This window comes from Panthera tigris, chromosome D1 (assembly GCF_018350195.1).
Source record: "Panthera tigris isolate Pti1 chromosome D1, P.tigris_Pti1_mat1.1, whole genome shotgun sequence".
Lineage (NCBI taxonomy): Eukaryota > Metazoa > Chordata > Mammalia > Carnivora > Felidae > Panthera > Panthera tigris.
In genome coordinates this window covers 58,793,778-58,812,175 of record NC_056669.1, presented here as the reverse complement: position 1 = coordinate 58,812,175, position 18,398 = coordinate 58,793,778, and the positions used below count along the sequence as shown (strand labels likewise).

General features: G+C 44.5%; 1 protein-coding gene across 5 annotated transcripts in view; it reads right to left on the bottom strand.

The window, feature by feature from the left end:
• Window positions 1-18,398, bottom strand: part of CLPB (caseinolytic mitochondrial matrix peptidase chaperone subunit B) — a 142,360-nt gene that overhangs the window by 108,404 nt on the left and 15,558 nt on the right. For all 5 annotated transcript variants that reach the window (XM_042957754.1, XM_042957752.1, XM_042957753.1 and 2 more), the window contains exon 3: window positions 4,437-4,523. In XM_042957754.1, coding sequence (XP_042813688.1) covers window positions 4,437-4,523 — 87 coding nt within the window. The remainder of the gene's footprint in view (window positions 1-4,436; window positions 4,524-18,398) is intronic.

The following is an 18,398-nucleotide window of genomic DNA, read 5'->3' as shown; positions in this document are numbered from 1 at the left end:
GCTGGATACATAAAATGATAGTATAAAGGGGTGCCAGAACAAAGTTCCTCCTTCCTGATGAACCAAACTCTCTGTATCCCTTTTTTGCCTTGTTCGTCAGGAAACTTCAATCTAAATTAATACTTAATTCCACTAATTACCTGATTTGCAGTGAGTACAGCATCGTCCCATTTATATAAAATTACACACACACACACACACACACACACACAATCAATCTCTAGACAGAGGGAATTTATTTGACTGCTACTTTCTTCTCCATATTATTTTTACAAAAACAATAAACCTATTTTCAGAAAAGAAAATCTCTCGTTCAATCCTGATACAATTATCTTTCCTTTTACCAATATGATTTCTGATCCAGTTTTAACTCTCCCGTGTACATTTATATTTGTATTTTAATTTGAGTCACTGCAAACCCTTTTGGAAATAAAAGGTGAGAATAAATTATAAATTAAGTTCCCATACATACTTCAAAAATTTTGTGCTACAGTACTGTATTTTCTATTCAAAATTAAATAAGATAGTACTATCTTTACTATTCAAAATTAAGTTAAAAGACAAATACATACATAAATAACAGTTCACAAGATGTTAATCTCCTTAAGGATAGACACTATTGTGCTCTATCCCAAAGGATGTAAGGCATGAAGCAGGCACTCACTAATGGCAGTTGAGGTGAAATGATCAGATGGTCTTAGGACCTCTCTCCCTTGAGCTTGCAAGCTGCCAACATCTAAAGGAGGTGAAGGTTCTTTGCTCTCAGCTTGGAATCAAAACGTGCAGTTCCTCTACCCTCCTTTCATCCAAATCCAGTTGAAAGGTGGTGGTATTTCAGGCCTGATTCCAGAAGGGCTTGGTGATTGATGAAATGAGGATCAGCACACTTCTAATCAGGAGAAACTTACTGGCAGACTGTGCTGGCATAAGCATGATCATCTCTCAAGACCACCCCCCATGGCACTTTACCAATGAGGCCTACTCACTCTGACCAAGGTACTCCTGGCATTCCTTTTTATCAGGTTCCATTTTTCCTTTCTCTCTCTCTCTCTCTTTTTTTTTTTAAGTTTTAATTTTAGAGAGAGGGCAAGTGGGGGAGAGGGGCAGAGGGAGAAAGAGAGAATCCCATGCAGGCTCCATACTCAGCATGGAGCCTGATGCAGGGCTAGATCCCAATACCCTGGGATCATGACCTGAACTGAAAACAAGAGTCAGACTCAACCAACTGAGCCACATAGGTGCTCCTATTTTTCCTTTCCTTTTCTTTTCACATTTATTCATTTTTGAGAGAGAGAGAGAGAGAGAGAGAGAGACACACAGAGCACAAGCGGGGGAGGGGCAGAGAGAGAGGGAGACACAGAATCCGAAGCAGTCTCCAGGCTCCGAGCTATCAGCCCAGAGCCCAATGCGGGGCTCGAACCCACAAACCGTGAGATCATGACCTGAGCTGAAGTCAGACGCTCAACTGACTGAGCCACCCAGGCACCCCAATTTTTCCTTTTCTATAGCACTTCTTACCTTCTAATAAGGTATGTAGTTTACTTATGTATTATATTTATTATTTATTGTCTGTTTCTGCCTCTCTCTACGCAGGGACCACTAGTATAGAAATATGCTCTGTGGGAAAAAAAAAAAAAGAAATATGCTCTGTGAGGACAGGAATCTTTGTCAAGAACAGTGACTGGCAAACAGTAGGTGCCAAATATATATATATATATATATACACACATATATATGTGTATATATATATATATTACAGATATATGTAATGTATATACAGATATGTATATGTATATATATACATATATCTGTAATATATATATGTATATGTATACATATATATGTATATATATGTGCATATATATTGTGTATATGTGTATATATATGTGTAATATATATGTATATATATGTATATATACATATATATGTATATACATATGTATGTATGTATATGTATATAATGTGTATATATAATGTATATATGTATATAATGTGTATATATATAATGTATATATATACACATATATATATGTATGTATGTACATATGTATGTATGTATGTATATGTATATAATGTGTATATATGTGTATATATATGTGTAATATATATGTTATATATATAATGTATATATGTGTATATATATGTATATATATATGATATGAATAAATTAACCTAAGTTTGCTATTTGCAATAAAAATCTGTCCCTGGGCCCTGGAAGGAAGAGGAGGGCACAAAATGGATGTTTAAAACACCAATAATTAGTCCTAGGAACCAAAACAAGTAAATACTAGCCAACACTGTCACTTCGCTCAACAAGCAACGCTGATTTGCTAATGGCCCTGGATAAAGACAGGACAATCAGTTAAGCCAACAACTCGTTAGATTTAGAGAGAAATGTCCCCAAAGCACATCTACCAGCTATCTGCTCACTGATTGACAGTACTCTTAAGTATAGTGCTATTTCCTATTCTGTCTCAGCGCTGAAAATACTATGTAAAGAAGGGCACACACTCCCTTCTCTTTTCTCCACCACCTGCTATCTCTTGTGAATGGAGATACTTGCAAGCTGGGAAAGAAAACTGGTGGGTGGGGTGGAGGTGGTGGTGGGTGGAGTATCACTGGTAGAATAAACACATGTGTTTATGTGTAGAGACATCTAATATGGGCAACAGAGAATAACAACTCACCATTTGTAACAGGTAGCACAAACACTATCTCACTGGGTTCTCACAAAAATATAGCAAGAATCTACCCTGCTCACAGAGTCAGTCCTCTCCTAACCTCTGCTTTGATAATTTCCTGTCCACATGGCTCTGACATCATTGATTACACTACACTCTCTCTACCTGCCATTCTTTTTCACATTGGACCTTGAGCTCCCAAGGTCTCTGATTCTCCAATGCTGAGCACAGAGTCTGGCTCAGAGTAGACGTTTACCAAATGTTTGTAAAAATAAATGATTTCAGATGAAGAAATAGAGTGCCCACAGAATTCTTAAATTCAACGAAGGGTCAGAACCAGGACTGGATTCCAGGACTCTCAACTGCAAAGCCTATTTACATCAAGTTTTCTTTTTTCTTTTTTTATTTTTTTAATGTTTATTTTTGAGACAGACAAAGAGTGCGAACGGGGGAGGGACAGAGAGAGAGAGGGAGACAAAGAATCGGAAGCAGGCTCCAGGCTCTGACCTGTCAGCACAGAGCCTGACACGAGGCTCCACCTCACGTGCCATGACATCATGACCTGAGCCAAAGTCGGATGCTCAACTGACTGAGCCACCCAGGCGCCCCACACCAAGTATTCTTTTAAGGGCTTGGAGCTTAAGTGGCAAATAAAGAAATGGAATTCTGAGAAACAAGTTCAGGACAGAGGAGCAGAGAGGAGAGACCTATCTCATGTATAGCTAAGTCTCTCAGCCAGTCTGAAGCACTGCCATCTTTATATTAGAAAATCCGTTTTGTTGGTTTCCACCACATTTATGATCCTTCCAAAGGAGGCCAGTACTGGCAGACAAAAGCCTTAATGATCTGCTTAAAGGAAAAATTAAAACTGGTAACTCAAACTATCAATTTCAGTGGCTGCTACTTAAGTGCCCAGTCTGCTTTTTTTGAAAGCATTTCTTTTTGCTCCTTTTTAATCAATTCTTTTGCATAATTACAGCTAGAGACTGGGATGGAGAGGCAGTATGCAGCACTAGCCCAGGATCTGGCAGCAATGAGGTAAAGTAAAACACACAAACTTTGTAGGCAGCCAGACCAGGCTCTAACTCGTCTGTGTGATCTCAGACAAATCACCTTATCTCTTTGGGCTTCAGTTTTCTCAGCTACAAAATGAGAAATCCATCCATCCACCACCTACCTACCTACCTACCTACCTACCTATCTTGTGTCAGTTGTGAGAACTGAAGTAATTCTCTACACACAGGGGACTATTTCAGTCTTTACAAAACAGCTGTCCCTTGAGGAAATGGGGGAGCGGGCAGGAAAAGAACACGGCCTCCAGTGGGAGGGAGAATGTCCCCGGCCTTCCCTAGTTTCCATCAGAACCTCCAAAGAAATAGCCTAGCGGGGCCCTTACTGTGACTACAGATTCCTCACATGGACAGATGGTGGAATAAGAAAACATGGAGGTAACTCAAATGTGTACCTTCAACCACTTAACACACTTCCAAACATTTCGTGACTTCAACAATGCAAATGACATGCCTAATGTCACAAAGCCAATGAAAGATGGAGCTAGGATCCAGAGTTATATTCTTCCCTCTCCACATCTTCTATACTTTCCACTGCACAAGGTGTAGACCTGACCTTCTCCTTAGTCCACCACCCTGCCTCTGGAGAAAACAGCAGGGAGACAAGCAAGGGTGGAAGAGGGTTCTGGAATGTGGTCTGCAGGGATCTGGCTAAGGGAGCCCTGTGTGGAAGGAGATCTCTCACCTGTCGTTTCGGCTGATGGCTGCCACCATGAGTGCTGTCCACCCAAGTCTGTGCCTTGCATTGACATCTGCACCTTCTGACAAGAGCCTAGAAAGAGAGAAATATTTTCAGTGTATGGCATATCATGGACGTAAGAGTGGAAGAAATGAGACAGTCAACAAATAGGGAGGCTACATGAATCTGGAAACAGTCAGAGGCCTTTGAGAACTAAGTACCCACTCTAGCTCCTCTGGCCAGTCTCCCCCCCCTTCCCCAGGGATCCCCTACCCCTCTCCTTCTTCCCTTAATCAGTCTGACCCCTGCTGTTATCCTTCCAGCCTTCTGAGGAAAGAATGTGCCTTCTCTATCTTAATACCCTGACACTCCCACTACCTTGGTCCACTACCTTGGTCCAATGCTCTCTCCCTGATTCTTTGCCTATTCTAATCCTACTTCCATGGTATGGAATACAATCCTGGCTTGAGAGGTCCCCTGAGAAGGCTTCCTTAGCTCATCCAATCCACAGATCTGTTTCCCATCCTTAGAATTTCCCCATGCTTAGCACTGAATGCCCAATGACACTGCTTATCTAGGTAAGTGCCAGTTTGCAAAAGGATCACACTCAAGTTTCTCTGTATGGTGGTTATTTGGAAATTCAAAAACTCAAACCCAAGGAAACATGGAAAGATGCTAGAAATGCTAGACTGGGGTGCCTGAGTAGCTCAGTAGGTTAAGCTTCCAACTTTGACTCAGGTCATGACCTCGCAGCTCATGAGTTTGAGCCCTGCGGCAGCTCTGTGCTAGCTAACAGCTCAGAGTCTGGAGCCTCCTTCAGATTCTGTGTCTCCCTCTCTCTCTCTCTGCCCCTCCCCCAATTGTGCTCTGTCTGTCTCTCTCTCTCTCTCTCTCAAAAATAGATAAATATTACCAAAAAAAAAGAAAGAAATGCTACATTAGGTTTCTAGGAGAGTCCACACAAGCCTGACTCTCTATGCCAGTGCCTAACACATAGTAAGAGCTCAATAGTTGCTGGATAAACTAACAAACACAGTTTTATATATATCACTAAAATCCTGAATTCCGGGTCCTGGGAACAGGGGGCTCTACAATGTGGGGGTGGACAGAGAGAAGGGAGTAAACAGAATCAACCTCTTACTGGACACCTACTATAAGCAGGAACTGCCTTCAGAACTTGACACACCTGCTCTCATTCGCTCTTCATAGATGCTTAAGGAACTGACGCTAACCTCCTCTTCTCATGGATGAGGTAACAGGCTCAGTGAGGTGATATGACTCGCTGAAGGTCACAAAGCTAGCTAAGGAGTGATCAGTGACTGAAGTTCAGGCTGATAAAGGCTCTAGAGCTGGAACCCTTCTCGCCTCACCACCCTTCCTCCAAACTGAACCTGACGCCATGGCACATGGAAGACAAGATACTCAACTGATTTTAGCAATCACCATACGTGCCTGGTCCTGTGCTAGATTCTGGGATGGGGGTGAGAAGACACAGGTGTACCCTAGAGAGCAAATGACATAGTTGTGGAGGGAAGACTCAGGACAGCAGGAAATCAAAGCCTGCAGCGTATAGTTTTCCACCAGAAGTGCTACAGGAGACCAGGAGAGAGGGGGACCAAAAGGCAAGAGCAATTCACCAACAAGGCAGGATCTGCTTATGAGGACTGGGTGGGAGGGTGTTTGGAGGACTCTTTAGAGGGGAGCAAATGAAAGGGCACCTGCAGAGAGTCTGGAGGCTTAGAATTGAGTCCTAGTGCCATTCTTGTGCCACAATCTGCAGTCACTGCTCCTCTGGACCAAGCCAAATAAAAGCTCTGTGCTGCTGAAGTAAGCAGGTGATGAAGGCTTGGGAGGAAAAGCCATATCAAGTATGTATTCACTTGGCCCGTGCTGACACAGGAGAGAAGACAGGCCAGCAAGGACATAAGCATGCATCAGAGGAGGGCTGTGAATGGGGAGCACAGGCTACAAGTGCACACCCAGGAGACCTAACCCAGTCTTAGTGACCTGGAAGCCCTTCCTGAGGATGTGATGCCAGAGAGTTAGCCCGACAAATGAGGTCAAAGAAGAGGAAGGAGTGCATGAGGCAGAGGCTAAAGCCTCTCCCCCAGAAGAGAAGGCAGCATGACTGGGCACAAAATCTGAGGGAAGAGTGTTGAAGAGGAGATTGGGAAGTCACTCATCTCTGATCTCTAATTTGGAGGATTTCTTCCGGTGAAACTCCTGGGCCTCTTTACCACACAGAGTTAAGCCTTTTTTATGCAGGAACAATTTTCTATGGCCAAGAATATTAAAGAGAGTAAGAACCCTGTGAGACAAAAATCTCTTTGCACAAAACCTCCTTCCTAACTTACAAAACCTTCCCTGGTTTAGCAGGTGCTGTGGAAAGTGCATGGGTATGAGAGTTTAGAGCCTGGGGTTCTGATCCTAACTGTGATTCTGATAGGATGGCTTCATTTCTCTGGTCCTCAGTACAGAAGGCCAGAAAATCAAGACCAGCCGAAGCAAATCAAAGAGGTTTCTGAAGGAAAAGCCTGAACTGTGCCTTGAAGAATGGAAACAGTTTAGAGACAAGGGAGGAAGTGCGCAACAGTCAAGACAAAAGGAACAAGACACTATCAGGACACAGGGAAGCAATGGGAAGGTATATTTGGAAATCATCAAGTAGATCCATCCAGGTGACGGTTCTTGGCAGAGAAACAGGCAGCTGCCAAGGTATGCAGGGCCTACAACAGAGCCTCTAAAGTCAAGACACAGGGCCAAGGCAGTGGGCGTAAATCTCTTTTGAGACATAGGCTTCTTTGAGAATATGACCAAAGCTGACGATTCTCTCCAGAAAAGTGCACAAGAGCACAGGTACTCAAAAAAAAGATTTTTTTTTTTCAATGTCCAGGAGTTCACAGGTCTTCATGAAATCAAAAAAAGATCCTAGGTTACAAACCCAACTTCAAGAGTTGACAAATGCCTGGCATGCATGCTACTGTCCTGCCTCCTGCATCTAAGTCACAAATCATGAATCTCTCCCGGAAGTTTTTTCTGTGGAGCCTTTGAACAAGCCTCAGAATCCTTTTCAACCCTCGTTCTAATCAGGCATCATTGATCAGCTAAAGCCGGCAACAGAGAAGAAACCTATTTGGCATTCCTTAAGACTGTTACCACAGGCAAAAGGGTTGTCACTGAAGGTTTCTGTGTAAAAGAAATTATAAAATTAACCTGATAGCTTAAGCAAGCTGACTCTGAAAGGGGAGAGAGTAGAAAGTGGGGACAAAAGACAGTTTGGGAGCTGTTGTAACATAGACAAGGGAGACAAGTCAGGGCAGGAAAATGAGAAAGCGGGGCATGGCCAGGAAAAACTCAGTGCAGCCAGAATCCCTCCTGTCTCCAGTGGGACAGTGAGCCGTTTTCCCCTGCCTGGGCCCTGAGAATTCTGGAAGCAGCTCTGATCTGGAAGTAGGGCTGAAGAAACAGGACTGAGATGCCTTCTCCTCATGCCCCTTGAGGACCGAGTATGGTGTAATGAAAAGGATGAATAAAAGGACTTTGTAATAAATCAAACCTGGATTCACATTCTAGCCCAGCTAGATAACCCTAGGCCAATCAATTCTCTGAGTCTCAGTTTTCTCACCTATCAAATAGGGACACTAACCTCTAATTTGCTGGGATCCTAGCCCAGTACCTGGCACATAGCAGGTGTTCGATACAGGGTGGCTTCCACCTGCCACCTTACCCTACTTCCACCTCTTTCATGGAACGAAGTGTTGTAGTCTGACGCTGGCAGTGGCAGGTTGGCCAATACCCAGGGATTCTAAGACAGGGTCACATAGGATGACTGGGTAATTCATTCAGCTTGGCTCTGGGCACTCCTCTCTTCATTTATTCAACAAACATGTGTACATACCTACTCTGTGCCCAGCTGCATGCTGGCTCCTGGGAAGGAGACAAGACAGAGGTTCTTACTTTCCAAAGCCTGAGCCAAGCAGTGTTTTCTCTTTATATATGTACACACACACACGTGTTGTATTTATTACTTTTTTTCACAAATAATACATTTTAAGATTAACTCACACCGCCAAGTATACAATAATTCCATTTTTTAAAATTGCTATATAATTCTCAATGGCACATTCACCAGATTTTTTCCTTCTCTGCTCTCCCAGAGATACCTACTGAGGCAGTCTCCATCTCCCAGCCACCAAAAGTAATGCTCAAAGAACATCCTCTTGTGGGGGGCCTGGGTGGCTCAGCTGGCTAAGTATCTGACTCTTGATTTCGCCTCAGGTCACGATCTCACGGTTTCGGAGTTCGAGCCCTGTGTCAAGCTTTGCGCTGACAGTGTGAAGCCTGCTTGGAGTTCTCTATCTCCCTCTCTCTCTCTGGCCCTCTCCTGCTCTCTATCAAAAATAAATAAACATTAAACAAAACAAACAAACAAACAAAAAGAACAAGAACATGTGCCCTTTTGGACCAGTAGGAGTATTTCTGAGGCATGTACTTGCAGTGAGATCCCTGGTTTTCAGGATGTTCCTGTGTCCTGCTCTCCCAGCCAACACTTGGCAGTTGCCAGCTTCCTACTGACTGCAAGCCCAATAGGTGTAAAGGGATCTCACATTATTGTTTTAGTTTGCATGTCTCTGATTAGCAACAATTTTCAGCTACTTGTTACATGGCCATCAGCATTTAGGGGTTATCTTTTTTCTGTACAATGCAGGGTTTTCTTCTAAGAGGAGGACTGCTGGAAAAGAGGGCTTCTCTAAACTTGCTATCCTGTCAATGAACAGAGCCAAAAGAGCAGAGAGCAGTCAGGCAGCCTGGGCTCTAGTTCCAGGGCTGGCGCCTCCTACTCTAACAAGCTACGGAAGGTATCTCATCCCAAGCTTTAGCCTCCTCATAGGCTCTTACAGGTTTCAGGAGGGGACACTGAAATCTGAAGGAAAGGGCTCCACCAACTTGGAAGACTCATTCCTAGGAGGCAAATCTTGGTGTTCTTCAGCGACACTCCAGCTTTTGAGCCCTGCACAGCATCCTGCCTGAGCACCATTCTTTGCAGCCTTCTGGGGGCTCAGATGTAACGAAAAAAGCAATGACCCTGGAGTCCAAGGGCGCTCTCTCACTTACTAGCTGTGGCACGGGGGATATTAATCTCTATTGTGCAAGGTGGCTGTAAGGATTAAAAGAGATACCACGTGGTAGCACTCCATAAGGAGTGGTAGCACTCGGTGACTCAAGGCAGGACCAGTACCAACATTACAAACCATCACAAGTGAACCCAGCTACAAACAACTTTTCCTCCTTCAAAGCTGGCTGGGGCCCCTCCCCCACTTCCCCTCTGTGCTCAAAGTTAGGATTTCACACACCCAGGTCTCCTCCATTTCATTTTGTTCCTTTGCAAGTGAATGCCCAGTAGGCAGTCATTTCAAAGTTTCGGGCCAGCTGGGCTTGCGGGTGGCTGCCTGCTGAGAGTGGCTGAAAGGGCCTCTGAGGCCTGAGAAAGCCACCCCTGCTCTCCCCTGTGATTTTCACCAACGGACAAAATGCGGCAAGTGAATTAATCTCTTTTAAAAAGAGCAATGCTTGTGACAGAGCACGGTGTCTCCGAAAAGGTTAGGATTCCATCATCCCTGAGATGATGAGTGGAATGCTTAATGCAGGTTGCCACTCAGGGCAGAGCAGCCTCTGTCCAGGAGTTGGGCACTGCAGGCCTTTCTGGGCTCCGTCCAGACTTGTGGAAGGCCCTTCCGTAATGAACTAGGTCTCTCCTGCCTGGCACAGCAGTGGTGGGTGACACTAATTGGGGGTGGCCCAGGGCAGCAGACAGGAAGGAGGCCACACTAGCGGTCAGGAGTTGAACCCCAGATCTCACACAGCTCTCAGGAAGTAGGGTGGAGCAGGGGAATTACCAGGATAGACTTGGTCCACATGCATGCTCCAGCATTACTGGGTGGGTAGCAGTGAATGAATGCATGACCTAGCCTCTCTGAACTTCACTTGGTCCCCTCATCTGAGTGACAGCTACTGCTCTACAAGCCTGTTTCCACATCTGTTAAAAAAATGGAGGACCCCAGCGGCCCTACTCCGTAAGTCACACAGGGGTACCATGAAGAAACGATGCAAAATATGTAAAAATACCTGACATGCAATAAAAATAAAGCACTGGACAAAGAGAACAACGGCCTGTACTATTATCATTTCCCAATTAGTATCTACCCCATTGTAAGGAAGTTAACAAGAGTAAACCAGGATATGTGAAAGGTGTACACAGAACTTGGAACATAAGTGCTCAAAATTTTCTGTGAAATGATAAATAAGCAGTCTCAAATCCCCAGGCAAGGGCCAGCAGTAGAAAAGGGCACCCTGGCCCAAGACCTAAAGATCTCCATAGGGGGGCGCCTGGGTGGCTCAGTAGGTTAAGCGTCCTACTTCAGCTCAGGTCATGATCTCCTGGTTTGTGGGTTCGAGCCCCACATCAGGCTCTGTGCTGACAGCTCAGAGCCTGGAGCCTGCTTCGGATTCTGTCTCCCTCTCTCTCTGCCCCCCCCCCCCACTCATGCTCTGTCTCTCTCTCTCTCTCAATAATTTATTAAATAAACGTTAAAAAAAATTAAAAAAAAAAAGATTTCCATAGGAAAGGAGGCAAACCATAAGAGACTCTTAAGGACTGAGAACAAACTAAGAGTAGATGGGGGGTGAGGGAGAGGGGAAAGTGGATGATGAGCAGGGAGGAGGGCACTTGTTGGGATGAGCACTGGGTGTTGTATGGAAACCAATTCGACAATAAATTATATTAAAAATAAATTAAATAAATAAATAAATAGTAAGTAAATAAAGATTTCCATAGGAGAGTAACAAATCAAGGGGGACAACAAAGCTGCTCCGATATATCAGGAATCCAGGAGAGATCTGAAGGCTATGGACCAAACATGAAACAGTTAAGGGGGAAAGGGGGTGGGGGGTATTAAACTTTCCCTTCCTGCTGTGAGTGCTTCTGTATTCTTTTAAGTTTTATTGTTGTTTTGGCAACAATGAACATACTATTGCTTTTCTTTTTTAAACAAAACTTTCTTAGGGGGAAAAAGCCCCTTACCCTTTTTTTCTCCAAGAAGCCTTCCCTAAGACTGCCTTGATGCTACCTCATTGGCCTATGCTAGCTAACCTATATCGCACATCGGTTTCCTTTTTTTTTTTAATGTTTATTTTTGAGGGAGGCAGAGAGAGAGAGAGAGAGAGAGAGAGAGAGAGAGAGAGAGCGCTCCCGCGAGCACGGGTGGGGGAGGGGAAGAGAGAAAGGGAAACAGAATCAGAAGTAGGCTCCAGGCTCTGAGCTGTCAGCACAAAGCCTTGATGCAGGGCTCGAACCCACATACCATGAGATCATGACCTGAGCTGAAGTCAGACACTCAACCGACTAAGCCACCCAGGCTCCCCAAACACATCAGTTTCCTTGTCCCCCCACCCCCTCCTCCAGTCAGCATGACCCTCCTGTCTCTTCACTCCTTGTGCTGGCACCACAGCCACTCTCTCAAGGCTCAGGGGTTGAATGAATGAGTACATGTATATAGCATTTCCTGACATATATCTCTCACCAATACCTGTCTTATGTTGGAAGTTACCTGTTATATATTGGTTAGGCCTGTCTTCTTCAAAGAACTTAGGCTCCTGTGTATATGTGGGAGTATGTGGGTGTGGCTTCTCAGGCTCAGGGCTTGGGATACTTCAGATGCAGGCCTGGGGCTAGAGGCCATGGATTCTAGTCATGGCTCTCAGTAACTAGCTGTGTGATCCTGGATAAATCAGTCTCTCTGGGCCTCACTTTTCTGTGTGGTAAAATAGGGGACGTGAATTCAATGATTTCTCAAGTCCCTGCCAGTTCTACAATCTTAGGATTCTAATTACGTATAACGTCAAAATTTGAGAAGTGGATTCCTGACAGACACAGGCATCAGCAAGACTTCCAAAGAAAAGACAACTCCTCCGGCTGCTGTCTATAGGAGGGAGACAGTCCCAGACAGGGATATGGGGGCAGTTTTGAGTTGTTCTGGCTAACCAGCTCTTCTACTCAGGGGAGGGAGGTACCACATGATTTTTCTTCCTCTTTCTTTACAACCAATCAATACAAAGCGGCCACTGAACTTCAATCGTGCATTGTTCCAACTGATTTCCGGATCCTTCACATTAACTGGCTCTCAGCTGCAGCTGGGAAGGGGGGCTGAAGGGTAGGGAGCCCTGGCCCACCTGCATCAGAGGCCTGGAAGCAGTGAGCCATGCAGACTCAATCATGATCACTATCTGGGCAACAGGACTCTGGCTGGAGCCTCGCAGAAGGTCCTGTTTACAGTAATAACAGCACCAGGCCAGGCTGTCTGAACAGAGGCAAGGCGCCTGGGGCTAGAATCCACACACACAGCCTCCATCTGCGCCTTATCTACCCAGTAAGCCTGGGCTGAGAGGGGCAGGGCTAGGGAGGAAGAAGGCTGTTCTCAGAACTCAGCCTGGGCCAGTGGACTTTAGGTAGGATCCTGGTGCTCTAACTTCACAGACATGAGGCCTCTCTAGCATCTTCTGCATTTGCTACTTGAACAAAGCATTCTCCTTTAAGGCCCTGCATGGGACCCTTCCTCTAGGAAACTCTCTAGTTGCTCTTTCTGCCAGGAATATGGCTCACCCCAGCATTGCCATACCCAAACTGCTCCAAAGGCAAGCAGGTGGGCAGGGAGGGAGAAGGGCAGGCACTTATGCAGCACTTACAACAAACGTGTAGAATGTGCCTGTAAGCTTCCTGACTAGTTATTTCCTATCATATAAAGTTTTAAAATTTCTAGACATAATAAATGATCGGCAGAGATTAATCAGTCCAATCCTTCCTTGTACAGATACAGATGTGGAGGTCCAGAAAGCATCAGCCTCAGACTAGACTAATTTGGATATGAACCTGCATGTGTCTCTTCCAGGCTGCATGACTATAGCAGGTCACGTTAACCTCTCTGAACCTCAGTCAGTCACCTTAACCTTATCAGCCTGCCAGACCTACTTAACAAGGGTGCTGAGCTTGAGCAAAGGAAATACCATATGCAAAAGCACTTACATTTTGCAAATGTTAGTTGTCATTACCACAAGTTTTCATTTGTTCAAAAGCACACAGCACAGGAGCTGGATCAGACCCTCACTGAATAGTACTAGATGAAATGGAATGAAGTCCGATGCTGGGTGACCATTCTTTGTCCCATCTCCCTGTTTCAAGCAGAAACTTGACACACATTAAAGTGCACAGATTTTTTTAAGTTTATTTATTTATTTTGAGGAGGGGAGGAGCAGAGAGAGAGAGGAGAGAATCCCAAGTAGGCTCCATGCTGTCAGTGCAGAGCCTGATGCAGGGTTTGATCTCACAAACCATGAGATAATGACCTGAACCAAAATCAAGAGTTGAACACTTAACCAACTGAGCCACCCAGGTGCCCCTCACAGATTTTTTTAAACTTTATTTTGAAATGATTTCAAGCTTACAGAACAGTTACAAAAATAGGACAAAAAAACTCAGATCCATCCTCCACTCAGATTCTCGTTACATTTTGCCTCCTGTGCTTAGCCATTCCTTTTCTCTATTTTTTAAATTTTTAAAAATATTTATTTATTTTTGAGAGAAAGACATACAGCGCGAGTGGGGAAGGGACAGAGAAAGAGGGAGACACAGAATCTGAAGCAGGTTCCAGGCTCTGTGCTGTCAGCACAGAGCCCAATGTGGAGCCCAAACTCACAAACTGCAAGATCACGACCTGCGCCAAAGTTGGCCACTTAACTAACTGAGCCACCCAAGCGCCTCTCCTTTTCTCTATTTTTTTTCCTGGACCATATGAGAGTTAGTTTCAGACATTATGTGCCCCTTTACTCCCAAATACTTCAGCACATATTTCTAAGTACAAGGTCATTCTCTTTCATAACCACTAACCAATAATGACCAAATTTGGAACACGTAGCATGGATAAAATGTTTTTATCTAATATTCAAATTTCATCAATTATCCCAATAATGTCCTTTATAGAAATTTCCCTCTGTAATCCAGATGTAAGCCAGGATCAATATTAGAACCAGGCATTGCAAGTGTCTTCAGTTTCCCTTCACTAGAATAGTTGCTGGGCCTTTCTTTGATTTTCTTAGTTCTGACACTTTTACAGAGGAAGGCTAATTTGTTTGTAGAACGTCTTTCAGTTTGGGTAACGATTTTTTGAGGAACCCATTTCCTATTATTCATCCATTCATTCCACAAACTTTCCATGAGACTGGTTATTACAGAACTCTGAGCTGAGTTCCACTGAGTCCTTCAAGGCATTCACTGTTCAGCTCCACACCTGGCAAACAGCTAAAATACAAGCAAGGACCCTGGAGAAGGTGTTGTGTGAGGGTAGGTCAGAGCAACAGAACCACAGGGACAACTTCCTGGAGGCAGAGACATGAGTTGCACCAGAAAGGATAGGCAGAAGCACAGATTCCCCCAATGATCTCCTGGGATCCTCTTTTAAATTTTATTTTTATTATTTTTTTTAATGTTTATTTATTTTTGACACAGAGAGAGACAGAGCACGAGCGGGGGAGGGGCAGAGAGAGAGGGAGACACAGAATTGGAAGTAGGCTCCAGGCTCTGAGCTGTCAGCACAGAGCCCAACGCAGGGCTTGAACTCACAGACCACAAGATCATGACCTGAGCCGAAGCAGGACACTCAACCGACTGAGCCACCCAGGCGCCCCTTAAATTTTTTTTTTTTAATGTTTTTATTTATTTTTGAGACAGAGACAGAGACAGAGCATGAGCAGAGGAGGGGCAGAGAGAGGGAGACACAGAATCTGAAGCAGGCTCCAGGATCTGAGCTGTCAGCACAGAGCCTGATGCGGGGCTCAAACTCACAGACTGGGAGATCATGACCTGAGCTGAAGTCGGACGCTTAACCGACTGAGCCACCTGGGTGCCCCTCCTCGAAACCTCTTAAGGAAACATCCCTGTTTCCCCAAGCAGTGTGTGTTAAGGCTGGGACGCAATAAAACATGAAAAGCAACAATACAAGGCTATAAGGAGGAGAGGGTGGCCCAGGGCACCCTTATCTGGGTACCTCTGCCCAGGGCTATAGGGTATGTCCCAGTCAACAGCTGCCCTGGTAACTTGGTGACAAGATGGAAATGCCGGTCTAGGTAGCTGAAGTGTGGGAAAGGGCCACCGGCGCCACCTACTGGCACTACAGTAGGACTCTAGCTGGGCAGCTGGCTGGTTGCCAGATAGCTTGTCACAATATGGCAGTGAGACACAGAAGTGATTCAGACTTCTCCAACAGGGCTGGCACTTGAGCCACCAGTGCCAAGCTCCAGAACCCCATGCTTTTCAGTAAATACTGGACTGTGCAAAGTCAGTCACAATACCTGACTCCCTAGACAGGTGGAGGCAAAGACTGGCCTACATTAATTCAGGTTCATTCCAGTAACAAAACTTAGGTAGCATCTTCTCCAAGTCAGGCTCTGTGCTGGGCACTAAGTGTACAGATATGAATCAGACATGGACCTTGTCCACAAGCAGCTCCCATCTGAATTGGGGTTGCGGAAATGGGACAAGTACACAAATAAATGCTTTAAGTATCGCAGGTGCTCTGAGAGCTCTGCTCACTCAGGGTCAGTGAGCACACAACATACTTGGCTCCTCATGTGGAGAGCTCTTGAATGGTGACGTCAAAAGAACTCACACTTCTTGAGCAGCCTACTATGTATCAGGCACCTGACGTGATCTCATCTGATCTTGTGACTAGTTAAGGACTTGCTTAAGATGACTAGCCAGTAAGTGGCAGCTTGGGACTGGGACCTCTCCCTACTGAACCACACTGCCTTCCAGGGCACATATCCCATTTCTTCCCTCCTTTCCCACATTTAGCCTGGGGCCAGCACACCACAGGAATCTGATGGGACTAATCAACTGACAAAAAATGACAAAGAAGGAAAAGACTTAAACAGAAAGGAGGGATCTGAAGGATGGAGATACCCTTTGATTAGTTCTGCTTTCTAGAACCTTCTCCCATTGAAGAGACCCTCTTCTCCTAGACTCAAGATGAGAAAGGCCCAATCCATCCCTTCTTCCTCACGGTAATCTCCACGTTAGCAGCACTACTTTCATACTCATGTAGCAATACATGGCAATACGATACTTTAAAAGTGGTCCTGCCTTTAGGCTAAAACAAGTTTGGTAAACAAATCTAATCAAAAGGTTAAAGAAGTACAGGAAGCCCTGGTTCTCAGCAGGCTGGGCTGACTGCAAGCTTACAGAATCTAGGAGCACAACACGGCTACCAAAAAAGCTAGTGCAAGCTCAGGCTATATTAATAGAAGCATAAAATCTCTGACAAAAGGGATGACTGCCCTGTTCCTCACAACTGTGGTCATGCCACACTGTAATTCAGAAAGGGCACCAAAACTTTGTGGCCATTTCATTAGGAAATGACTAGGATGGGGAGAAGACTTGAAAACAGTTTAGGGAACCAAGTCTTACTTGGCTTGGAGCTCTGTCTCCTAATATTTAGAGGTCCGGAGGGGCGCCTGGGTGGCTCAGTCGGTTAAACATCCGACTTCGGCCTAGGTTATGATCTCGCCATTCCTGAGTTCGAGCCCTGCATTGGGTTGTCAGCTGTGCTGACAGCTCAGAGCCTGGCGCCTGTTTCAGATTCTGTGTCTCCCTCTCTCTCTCTGCCACTCCCCCACTCGCACTCTATCTCCCAAAAATAAATAAATGTTACCAAAAAAAAAAATTTTTTTTTAAAGTCTGGAACAGGAAAAGAGTTGCGCAGTCCTGGAGGACAGAGCAGGGACTAAAGGGCAGTTGCAGGGGAAGCTAACACATAATGACAGCCCACTATGTGTCAAGTGCTATGCCAGTGCTTTCACACATACAGCTTCAGAATTCATCACAAGATAAATGTTTTTCTAATTACCGAGTGCCTTTGCTTACATTACTCCAAATGCCCAGAAAACCTTTCCACCAAGCTCCTTGTACCCAAATACTATGAATCTCCAGGCCCAGACTAAATGCCACCTTCTCTATGAAGCCTTAACTTTTCTTACATACTAATTACAAGTCTCTTACCAGACTGCAAGTTCTTGAAAGGCAAAAGTCATCATGATGCATGTTTATTCTCCTCCTCAATGCCAAATGGGGCATAATGCTTATAAGGGGTCTTAAGAATAAATAAATGCCAAAAAAATATAAAAAATAAAAATAGGGGCGCCTGGGTGGCTCAGTCGGTTGAGTGTCCTACTTCGGCTCAGGTCATAATCTCACGGTCCGTGAGTTCGAGCCCCGCGTTGGGCTCTGTGCTGACAGCTCAGAGCCTGGAGCCTGTTTCGGATTCTGTGTCTCCCTCTCTCTGACCCTCCCCTGTTCATGCTCTGTCTCTCCCTGTCTCAAAAATAAATAAAATGTTAAAAAAAATTTTTTTTAAATAAAATAAAATAAAATAAAAATAAATGCCAAAGCAGATATACAAATGGCCAATAAGCATGTGAAAAGATGCTCTATGGATGGATCATCAGCCATCAGGGAAATGCAAATCAAAACTACAATAGGATATCACTTCACACATACTAGGATGGCTATAATTAAAGACAGACAATAACAAGTTTTGAAAAGACTAGAGAAGTCAGAACCCTCATACATTGCTGGGAAGAATGTAAAATGGTGCAGCCACTTTGGAAAACAGTCTGGCAAATGGATAATAAGAGTTATCCTATTGTGCAGCAGTTCCACTTGTAGGTATCTACCCAAGAGATACCCAAGGTATCTACCCACATAAAAACCTGTACATGAATGTTCACAGCAGCATTATTCACAACAGCCAAAAAGTAAAAACATAAACACAAATCAACTGATGAAAAAAGGATAAATAAAATGTGGTATATCTATACATGGAATATTATTTAGCAATAAAAAGAATGAAGTACCAATACATG